At 51.2% G+C, this 11,430-nt stretch overlaps 1 protein-coding gene across 1 annotated transcript in view; it reads right to left on the minus strand.

Moving 5' to 3' along the window:
* The window catches only part of TUFM (Tu translation elongation factor, mitochondrial), a 67,459-nt gene that overhangs the window by 52,602 nt on the left and 3,427 nt on the right, over positions 1-11,430 (minus strand). Inside the window, exons 3-4 of the mRNA XM_032980977.2 lie at positions 5,752-5,920; positions 2,756-2,922 (exon numbers count right to left, since the gene is read on the minus strand). Coding sequence (XP_032836868.1) covers positions 2,756-2,922; positions 5,752-5,920 — 336 coding nt within the window. The remainder of the gene's footprint in view (positions 1-2,755; positions 2,923-5,751; positions 5,921-11,430) is intronic.

Here is an 11,430-nt window from a genome sequence, read left to right on the forward strand (position 1 = left end):
AGGAGTCTAGGAGTAGTCTCCACCAGGAGTCTAGGAGTAGTCTCTACTAGGAGTCTAGGAGTAGTCTCTACCAGGAGTCTAGGAGTAGTCACTACCAGGAGTCTAGGAGTAGTCTTCTACCAGGAGTCTAGGAGTAGTCTTCTAGCAGGAGTCTAGGAGTAGTCTCTACCAGGAGACTAGGAGTAGTCTTCTAGCAGGAGTCTAGGATTAGTCTTCTACTAGGAGTCGAGGAGTAGTCTCTACCGGGAGTCTAGGAGTAGTCTCTACCAGGAGACTAGGAGTAGTCTTCTAGCAGGAGTCTAGGAGTAGTCTCTACCAGGAGTCTAGGAGTAGTCTCTACCAGGAGTCTAGGAGTAGTCACTACCAGGAGTCTAGGAGTAGTCTTCTACCAGGAGTCTAGGAGTAGTATTCTAGCAGGAGTCTAGGAGTAGTCTCTACCAGGAGACTAGGAGTAGTCTTCTAGCAGGAGTCTAGGATTAGTCTTCTACTAGGAGTCGAGGAGTAGTCTCTACCGGGAGTCTAGGAGTAGTCTCTACCAGGAGACTAGGAGTAGTCTTCTAGCAGGAGTCTAGGAGTAGTCTCTACCGGGAGTCTAGGAGTAGTCTCTACCAGGCATCTAGTAGTCTATACCAGAAGTCCAGGAGCAGTCTCTACCAGGAGTCTAGGAGTAGTTTCTACCAGGAGTCTAGGAGTAGTCTCTACCAGGAGTCTAGGAGTAGTCTTCTAGCAGGAGTCTAGGGGTAGTCTTCTAGCAGGAGTCTAGGAGTAGTCTCTACCAGGAGACTAGGAGTAGTCTTCTAGCAGGAGTCTAGGATTAGTCTTCTACTAGGAGTCGAGGAGTAGTCTCTACCGGGAGTCTAGGAGTAGTCTCTACCAGGAGACTAGGAGTAGTCTTCTAGCAGGAGTCTAGGAGTAGTCTCTACCAGGAGTCTAGGAGTAGTCTCTACCAGAAGTCTAGGAGTAGTCTCTACCGGGAGTCTAGGAGTAGTCTCTACTAGGAGTCTAGGAGTAGTCTATACCGGGAGTCTAGGAGTAGTCTCTACCAGGCATCTAGGAGTAGTCTATACCAGAAGTCCAGGAGCAGTCTCTACCAGGAGTCTAGGAGTAGTCTCTATCAGGAGCCTAGGAGTAGTCTCTACCAGGAGTCTAGGAGTAGTCTTCTACCAGGAGTCTAGGAGGAGTCTCTACCAGGAGTCTAGGAGTAGCCTCTACCAGGAGTCTAGGAGTAGTCTCTACCAGGAGTCTAGGAGTAGTCTTCTACCAGGAGTCTAGGAGTAGTCTCTATCAGGAGTCTAGGAGTAGTCACTACCAGGAGTCTAGGAGTAATCTCTACCAGGAGTCTAGGAGTAGTCTCTACCGGGGGTCTAGGAGTAGTCTTCCACCAGGAGTCTAGGAGTAGTCTCTATCAGGAGTCTAGGAGTAGTCACTACCACGAGTCTAGGAGTAGTCTTCCACCAGGAGTCTAGGAGTAGTCTCTATCAGGAGTCTAGGAGTAGTCTCTATCAGGAGTCTAGGAGTAGTCTCTACCGGGGGTCTAGGAGTAGTCTTCCACCAGGAGTCTAGGAGTAGTCTCTATCAGGAGTCTAGAAGTAGTCACTACCAGGAGTCTAGGAGTAATCTCTACCAGGAGTCTAGGAGTAGTCTTCTACCAGGAGTCTAGGAGTAGTCTCTACCAGGAGTCTAGGAGTAGTCTCTACCAGGAGTCTAGGAGTAGTCTCTACCGGGAGTCTAGGAGTAGTCTCTACCAGGAGTCTAGGAGTAGTCTCTACCGGGAGTCTAGGAGTAGTCTCTACCAGGCATCTAGGAGTAGTCTATACCAGAAGTCCAGGAGCAGTCTCTACCAGGAGTCTAGGAGTAGTCTTCTACCAGGAGTCTAGGAGTAGTCTCTACCAGGAGTCTAGGAGTAGTCTTCCACCAGGAGTCTAGGAGTAGTCTCTATCAGGAGTCTAGAAGTAGTCACTACCAGGAGTCTAGGAGTAATCTCTACCAGGAGTCTAGGAGTAGTCTTCTACCAGGAGTCTAGTAGTAGTCTCTACCAGGAGTCTAGGAGTAGTCTCTACCGGGAGTCTAGGAGTAGTCTCTACCAGGCATCTAGGAGTAGTCTATACCAGAAGTCCAGGAGCAGTCTCTACCAGGAGTCTAGGAGTAGTCTTCTACCAGGAGTCTAGGAGTAGTCTCTACCAGGAGTCTAGGAGTAGTCTTCCACCAGGAGTCTAGGAGTAGTCTCTATCAGGAGTCTAGAAGTAGTCACTACCAGGAGTCTAGGAGTAGTCTCTACCGGGAGTCTAGGAGTAGTCTCTACCAGGCATCTAGGAGTAGTCTATACCAGAAGTCCAGGAGCAGTCTCTACCAGGAGTCTAGGAGTAGTCTTCTACCAGGAGTCTAGGAGTAGTCTCTACCAGGAGTCTAGGAGTAGTCTTCCACCAGGAGTCTAGGAGTAGTCTCTATCAGGAGTCTAGAAGTAGTCACTACCAGGAGTCTAGGAGTAATCTCTACCAGGAGTCTAGGAGTAGTCTTCTACCAGGAGTCTAGGAGTAGTCTTCTACCGGGAGTCTAGGAGTAGTCACTACCAGGAGTCTAGGAGTAGTCTTCCACCAGGAGTCTAGGAGTAGTCTTCTACCAGGAGTCTAGGAGTAGTCTTCTACCAGGAGTCTAGGAGTAGTCTTCTACCAGGAGTCTAGGAGTAGTCTTCTACCAGGAGTCTAGGAGTAGTCTCTACCAGGAGTCCAGGAGCAGTCTCTCCCAGGAGGCCCACCTTGACGTAGTCGGCGTGTCCTGGGCAGTCCGTGTGCGCGTAGTGGCGTGCCGCCGTGGAGTACTCCACGTGCGACGCGTTGATGGTGATGCCCCGGGCCTTCTCCTCCGGCGCGTTGTCAATCTCCTCATACTTCTTGAAGCGCGCCGCTCCCGCCTCCGCCAGCACTGCATGGGTAGAGGAGGGGGAAGGGCATGAGTAGAGTGGTGTGCGTGGGTAGCAGTGAGCCTATGGGTCTCTGTGTGGTGAGTCTTTGGGTCTCTGTGCGGTGAGTTCATGGGTCTCTGAGTGGTAAGTCTGGGGCTATCTGTGTGGTGAGTCGGTGGGTCTCTATGTGGTGGGTGTGTGGGTCTCTGTGTGGTGAGTCTGTGGGTCTCTGTGTGGTGAGTCTGTGTGTCTCTGTGTGGTGAGTCTGTGGGTCTCTGTGTGGTGAGTCTGTGGGTCTCTGTGTGGTGAGTCTGGGGCTATCTGTGTGATGAGTCTGTGGGTCTCTATGTGGTGGGTGTGTGGGTCTCTGTGTGGTGAGTCTGTGGGTCTCTGTGTGGTGAGTCTGTGTGTCTCTGTGTGGTGAGTCTGTGGGTCTCTGTGTGGTGAGTCTGGGGCTATCTGTGTGATGAGTCTGTGGGTCTCTATGTGGTGGGTGTGTGGGTCTCTGTGTGGTGAGTCTGTGTGTCTCTGTGTGGTGAGTCTGTGGGTCTCTATGTGGTGAGTCTGTGGGTCTCTGTGTGGTGAGTCTGTGGGTCTCTGTTTGGTGAGTCTGTGGGTCTCTGTGTGGTGAGTCTATGTGTCTCTGTGTGGTGAGTTTATGGGTCTCTGAGTGGTAAGTCTTTGGGTCTCTGTGTGGTGAGTTCATGGGTCTCTGAGTGGTAAGTCTGGGGCTATCTGTGTGGTGGGTGTGTGGGTCTCTGTGTGGTGAGTCTGTGTGTCTCTGTGTGGTGAGTTTATGGGTCTCTGAGTGGTAAGTCTGGGGCTATCTGTGTGGTGAGTCTGTGGATCTCTATGTGGTGAGTCTGTGGGTCTCTGTGTGGTGAGTCTGTGTCTCTGTGTGGTGAGTCTTTGGGTCTCTGTGTGGTGAGTTCATGGGTCTCTGAGTGGTAAGTCTGGGGCTATCTGTGTGGTGAGCCTGTGGGTCTCTATGTGGTGAGTCTGTGTGTCTCTGTGTGGTGAGTCTTTGGGTCTCTGTGTGGTGAGTTCATGGGTCTCTGAGTGGTAAGTCTGTGGGTCTCTGTGTGGTGAGTCTGGGGCTATCTGTGTGATGAGTCTGTGGGTCTCTATGTGGTGAGTCTGTGGGTCTCTGTGTGGTGAGTTCATGGGTCTCTGAGTGGTAAGTCTGTGGGTCTCTGAGTGGTAAGTCTAGGGCTATCTGTGTGGTGAGTCTGTGGGTCTCTATGTGGTGAGTCTGTGGGTCTCTGTGTGGTGAGTCTGTGTCTCTGTGTGGTGAGTCTTTGGGTCTCTGTGTGGTGAGTTCATGGGTCTCTGAGTGGTAAGTCTGGGGCTATCTGTGTGGTGAGCCTGTGGGTCTCTATGTGGTGAGTCTGTGTGTCTCTGTGTGGTGAGTCTTTGGGTCTCTGTGTGGTGAGTTCATGGGTCTCTGAGTGGTAAGTCTGTGGGTCTCTGTGTGGTGAGTCTGGGGCTATCTGTGTGATGAGTCTGTGGGTCTCTATGTGGTGGGTGTGTGGGTCTCTGTGTGGTGAGTCTGTGTGTCTCTGTGTGGTGAGTCTTTGGGTCTCTGTGTGGTGAGTTTATGGGTCTCTGAGTGGTAAGTCTGGGGCTATCTGCGTGATGAGTCTGTGGGTCTCTATGTGGTGGGTGTGTGGGTCTCTGTGTGGTGAGTCTATGGGTCTCTGTGTGGTGAGTTCATGGGTCTCTGAGTGGTAAGTCTGTGGGTCTCTGTGTGGTGAGTCTGGGGCTATCTGTGTGATGAGTCTGTGGGTCTCTATGTGGTGGGTCTGTGGGTCTCTGCGTAGTGAGTTTATGGGTCTACTGTGGTGAGTTTATGGATCTCTGAGTGGTAAGTCTGGGACTATCTGTGTGATGAGTCTGTGGGTCTCCATATGGTGGGTCTGTGGGTCTCTGTGTGGTGAATTTATGGGTCTCTGAGTGGTAAGTCTGGGGCTATCTGTGTGGTGAGTCTGTGGGTCTCTATGTGGTGGGTCTGTGGGTCTCTGTGGTAAGTCTATGGGTCTGTGATGAGTCTGTGGGTCTCTGTGTGATGAGTCTATGGGTCTCTGTGGTAAGGCTATGGGTCTGCTGTGGTGGGTTTATGGGTCTCTGTCTGGTGAGTCTGTGGGTCTCTGTGTGATGAGTCTATGGGTCTCTGTATGATTAATTTGTGGGTCTCTGTGTGATGAGTCTATGGGTCTCTGTGGTAAGGCTGTGGGTCTGCTGTGGTGGGTTTATGGGTCTCTGTGTGATGAGTCTATGGGTCTCCTGCGGTGAGGTCCTGGGTCTCTGTGTGATGAGTCTATGGGTCTCTGTATGATGAGTCTATGGGTCTCTGTGTGATGAGTCTGTGGGTCTCTGTGTGAGTGAGTCTATGGGTCTCTGTGTGAGTGAGTCTATGGGTCTCTGTGTGAGTGAGTCTGTGGCTCTCTGTGTGAGTGAGTCTATAGGTCTCTGTGTGAGTGAGTCTATGGGTCTCTGTGTGAGTGAGTCTGTGGGTCTCTGTGTGAGTGAGTCTATGGGTCTCTGTGTGAGTGAGTCTATGGGTCTCTGTGTGAGTGAGTCTGTGGGTCTCTGTGTGAGTGAGTCTGTGGGTCTCTGTGTGAGTGAGTCTGTGGGTCTCTGTGTGAGTGAGTCTGTGGGTCTCTGTGTGAGTGAGTCTATGGGTCTCTGTGTGATGAGTCTATGGCTCTCTGTGTGAGTGAGTCTGTGGGTCTCTCTCTCCGTCCGTGCGGTAAATCTATGGCTCTCCGCGTGGCGAGTCTACACCACTCTGTGTGTGTGTGTGCGGTGAGCCAACGTCTCCCTCTCTCTCTCTCTCTCTCCCCGCTCACCCTTGGTAATGGCCGCGGTGAGCGTGGTCTTGCCGTGGTCCACGTGGCCGATGGTGCCGATGTTGACGTGCGGGCGGTCACGCACGAACGTCCGCTTGGCCTCCGCCGCGTAGCCCCTCAACGGCACCTGGCAGCCAACGGCCACGCCGAGCAGGGCACGCGGGGGCGTCTACAATGGCGCGGGTGGGGGCGGAAACTGTGGTTATAGTCACTCCTAGACTCCTGGGAGAGACTGGGAAAGACAACTCCTGGTAGAGACTACTCCTAGACTCCTGGTAGAGACAACTCCTAGACTCCTGGTAAAGACAACTCCTAGACTCCTGGTAGAGACTACTCCTAGACTCCTGGTAAAGACAACTCCTAGACTCCTGGTAGAGACTACTCCTAGACTCCTGGTAGTGACTACTACTAGACTCCTGGTAGTGACTACTCCTAGACACCTGGTAGAGACGACTCCTAGACTCATGGTAGTGACTACACCTAGACTCCTGGTAGAGACTACTCCTAGACTCCTGGTAGAGACTACTCCTAGACTCCTGGTAGAGACTACTCCTAGACTCCTGGTAGAGACTACTCCTAGACTCCTGGTAGAAGACTACTCCTAGACTCCTGGTAGAGACTACTCCTAGACTCCTGGTAGAGACTACTCCTAGACTCCTGGTAGAGACTACTCCTAGACTCCTGCTAGAGACTACTCCTAGAGTCCTGCTAGAGACTACTCCTAGACTCCTGCTAGAGACTACTCCTAGATGCCTGGTAGAGACTACTCCTAGACTCCTGCTAGAGACTACTCCTAGACTCCTGCTAGAGACTACTCCTAGACTCCTGGTAGAGACTTCTCCTAGACTCCTGCTAGAGACTACTCCTAGACTCCTGCTAGAGACTACTCCTAGACTCCTGGTAGAGACTACTCCTAGACTCCTGGTAGAGACTATTCCTAGACTCCTGGTAGAAGACTACTCCTAGACTCCTGCTAGAGACTACTCCTAGACTCCTGCTAGAGACTACTCCTAGATGCCTGGTAGAGACTACTCCTAGACTCCTGCTAGAGACTACTCCTAGACTCCTGCTAGAGACTACTCCTAGACTCCTGGTAGAGACTTCTCCTAGACTCCTGCTAGAGACTACTCCTAGACTTCTGCTAGAGACTACTCCTAGACTCCTGCTAGAGACTACTCCTAGACTCCTGGTAGAGACTACTCCTAGACTCCTGGTGGAAGACTACTCCTAGACTCCTGGTGGAAGACTACTCCTAGACTCCTGGTAGAGACTACTCCTAGACACCTGGTAGAGACTACTCATAGACTCCTGGTAAAGACTACTCCTAGACTCCTGGTAGACTACTCCTAGACTCCTGATAGAGACTCCTCCTAGACTCCTGGTAGAGGCTACTCCTAGACTCCTGGTAGAGGCTACTCCTAGACTCCTGGTAGAGACTACTCCTAGACTCCTGGTAGAGACTACTCCTAGACTCCTGTTAGTGACTACTCCTAGACTCCTGGTAGAGACTACTCCTAGACTCCTGGTAGAGACTACTCCTAGACTCCTGGTAGAGACTACTCCTAGACTCCTGGTAGAGACTACTCCTAGACTCCTGGTAGAGACTACTCCTAGACTCCTGGTAGAGACTACTCCTAGACTCCTGGTAGAGACTACTCCTAGACTCCTGGTAGAGACTACTCCTAGACTCCTGGTAGACTACTCCTAGACTCCTGGTAGAAGACTACTCCTAGACTCCTGCTAGAGACTACTCCTAGACTCCTGCTAGAGACTACTCCTAGATGCCTGGTAGAGACTACTCCTAGACTCCTGCTAGAGACTACTCCTAGACTCCTGCTAGAGACTACTCCTAGACTCCTGCTAGAGACTACTCCTAGACTCCTGGTAGAGACTTCTCCTAGACTCCTGCTAGAGACTACTCCTAGACTTCTGCTAGAGACTACTCCTAGACTCCTGCTAGAGACTTACTCCTAGACTCCTGGTAGAGACTACTCCTAGACTCCTGGTGGAAGACTACTCCTAGACTCCTGGTAGAGACTACTCCTAGACACCTGGTAGAGACTACTCATAGACTCCTGGTAGAGACTACTCCTAGACTCCTGGTAGACTACTCCTAGACTCCTGATAGAGACTCCTCCTAGACTCCTGGTAGAGGCTACTCCTAGACTCCTGGTAGAGACTACTCCTAGACTCCTGGTAGAGACTACTCCTAGACTCCTGTGAGAGACTCCTTCTAGACTCCTGGTAGAAGACTACTCCTAAACTCCTGGTAGAGACTACTCCTAAACTCCTGGTAGAGACTACTCCTAGACTCCTGGTAGAAGACTACTCCTAGTCTCCTGGTAGAAGACTACTCCTAGACTCCTGGTAGAGACTACTCCTCACCTCCTGGTAGAGACAACTCCTAGACTCCTGGAAGAGACAACTCCTAGACTCCTGGGAGAGACTGGGAGAGACTACTCCTAGACTCCTGGTAGAAGACTACTCCTAGACTCCTGGTAGAGACTACTCCTAGACTCCTGGTGGAAGACTACTCCTAGACTTCTGGTAGAAGACTACTCCTAGACTCCTGGTAGCGACTGCTCCTGGACTCCTGGGAGAGACTCCTCCTAGACTCCTGGTGGAGACTACTCCTAGACTCCTGGTAGAGACTACTCCTAGACTCCTGGTAGTGACTACTCCTAGACTCCTGGTAGTGACTACTCCTAGACACCTGGTAGAGACTACTCCTAGACTCATGGTAGTGACTACACCTAGAATCCTGGTAGAGACTACTCCTAGACTCCTGGTAGAGACTACTCCTAGACTCCTGGTAGAGACTACTCCTAGACTCCTGGTAGAGACTACTCCTAGACTCCTGGTAGAAGACTACTCCTAGACTCCTGCTAGAGACTACTCCTAGACTCCTGCTAGAGACTACTCCTAGATGCCTGGTAGAGACTACTCCTAGACTCCTGCTAGAGACTACTCCTAGACTCCTGCTAGAGACTACTCCTAGACTTCTGCTAGAGACTACTCCTAGACTCCTGCTAGAGACTACTCCTAGACTCCTGGTAGAGACTACTCCTAGACTCCTGGTGGAAGACTACTCCTAGACTCCTGGTGGAAGACTACTCCTAGACTCCTGGTAGAGACTACTCCTAGACACCTGGTAGAGACTACTCATAGACTCCTGGTAGAGACTACTCCTAGACTCCTGGTAGACTACTCCTAGACTCCTGATAGAGACTCCTCCTAGACTCCTGGTAGAGGCTACTCCTAGACTCCTGGTAGAGACTACTCCTAGACTCCTGGTAGAGACTACTCCTAGACTCCTGGGAGAGACTCCTTCTAGACTCCTGGTAGAAGACTACTCCTAAACTCCTGGTAGAGATTACTCCTAAACTCCTGGTAGAGACTACTCCTAGACTCCTGGTAGAAGACTACTCCTAGTCTCCTGGTAGAAGACTACTCCTAGACTCCTGGTAGAGACTACTCCTCGCCTCCTGGTAGAGACAACTCCTAGACTCCTGGAAGAGACAACTCCTAGACTCCTGGGAGAGACTGGGAGAGACTACTCCTAGACTCCTGGTAGAAGACTACTCCTAGACTCCTGGTGGAAGACTACTCCTAGACTTCTGGTAGAAGACTACTCCTAGACTCCTGGTAGCGACTGCTCCTGGACTCCTGGGAGAGACTCCTCCTAGACTCCTGGTGGAGACTACTCCTAGACTCCTGGTAGAGACTACTCCTAGACTCCTGGTAGTGACTACTCCTAGACTCCTGGTAGTGACTACTCCTAGACACCTGGTAGAGACTACTCCTAGACTCATGGTAGTGACTACACCTAGAATCCTGGTAGAGACTACTCCTAGACTCCTGGTAGAGACTACTCCTAGACTCCTGGTAGAGACTACTCCTAGACTCCTGGTAGAAGACTACTCCTAGACTCCTGCTAGAGACTACTCCTAGACTCCTGCTAGAGACTACTCCTAGATGCCTGGTTGAGACTACTCCTAGACTCCTGCTAGAGACTACTCCTAGACTCCTGCTAGAGACTACTCCTAGACTTCTGCTAGAGACTACTCCTAGACTCCTGCTAGAGACTACTCCTAGACTCCTGGTAGAGACTACTCCTAGACTCCTGGTGGAAGACTACTCCTAGACTCCTGGTGGAAGACTACTCCTAGACTCCTGGTAGAGACTACTCCTAGACACCTGGTAGAGACTACTCCTAGACTCCTGGTAGAGACTACTCCTAGACTCCTGGTAGAGACTACTCCTAGACTCCTGATAGAGACTCCTCCTAGACTCCTGGTAGAGGCTACTCCTAGACTCCTGGTAGAGACTACTCCTAGACTCCTGGTAGAGACTACTCCTAGACTCCTGGTAGAGACTACTCCTAGACTCCTGGGAGAGACTCCTTCTAGACTCCTGGTAGAAGACTACTCCTAAACTCCTGGTAGAGACTACTCCTAAACTCCTGGTAGAGACTACTCCTAGACTCCTGGTAGAGAATACTCCTAGACTCCTGGTAGAAGACTACTCCTCGACTCCTGGTAGAGACAACTCCTAGACTCCTGGAAGAGACAACTCCTAGACTCCTGGGAGAGACTGGGAGAGACTACTCCTAGACTCCTGGTAGAGACTACTCCTAGACTCCTGGTGGAAGACTACTCCTAGACTTCTGGTAGAAGACTACTCCTAGACTCCTGGTAGAGACTGCTCCTGGACTCCTGGTAGTGACTACTCCTAGACTCCTGGTAGAAGACTACTCCTAGTCTCCTGGTAGACACTCCTAGACTCCTGGTAGAGACTACTCCTAGACTCCTGGTAGAGACTACCCCTAGACACCTGGTAGAGACTACTCCTAGACTCCTGGGAGAGACTCCTCCTAGACTCGTGGTAGAAGACTACTCCTAGACTCCTGGTGGAAGACTACTCCTAGACTCCTGGTGGAAGACTACTCCTAAACTCCTGGTAGAAGACTACTCCTAGACTCCTGGTAGAGACTACTCCTAGACACCTGGTAGAGGCTACTCCTAGACTCCTGGTAGAGGCTACTCCTAGACTCCTGGTAGTGACTACTCCTAGACTCCTGGTAGAGACTACTCCTAGACTTCTGGGAGAGACTACTCCTAGACTCGTGGTAGAAGACTACTCCTAGACTCCTGGTAGAGACTACTCCTAGACTCCTGGTAGAAGACTACTCCTAGACTCCTGGTAGAAGACTACTCCTAGACTCCTGGTAGAGACTACTCCTAGACTCCTGGTAGAAGACTACTCCTAGACTCCTGGTAGAAGACTACTCCTAGACTCCTGGTAGAGACTACTCCTAGACTCCTGGCAGAGACTACTCCTAGACTCCCGGTAGAGACTACTCCTAGAATCCTGGTAGTGACTACACCTAGACTCCTGGTAGAGACTACTCCTAGACTTCTGGGAGAGACTACTCCTAGACTCCTGGTAGAAGACTACTCCTAGACTCCTGGTAGAGACTACTCCTAGACTCCTGGTAGAGACTACTCCTAGTAGAGACTACTCCTAGACTCCTGGTAGAGACTACTCCTAGACTCCTGCTAGAGACTACTCCTAGACTCCTGCTAGAGACTACTCCTAGACTCCTGGTAGAGACTACTCCTAGACTCCTGGTAGAGACTACTCCTAGACTCCTGGTAGAGACTACTCCTAGTCTCCTGG

This window comes from Petromyzon marinus, chromosome 77, assembly GCF_048934315.1.
Source record: "Petromyzon marinus isolate PM22_M1 ecotype Great Lakes invasive population chromosome 77, UKy_Petmar_22M1.pri1.0, whole genome shotgun sequence".
Taxonomy (NCBI): Eukaryota; Metazoa; Chordata; class Hyperoartia; order Petromyzontiformes; family Petromyzontidae; genus Petromyzon; species Petromyzon marinus.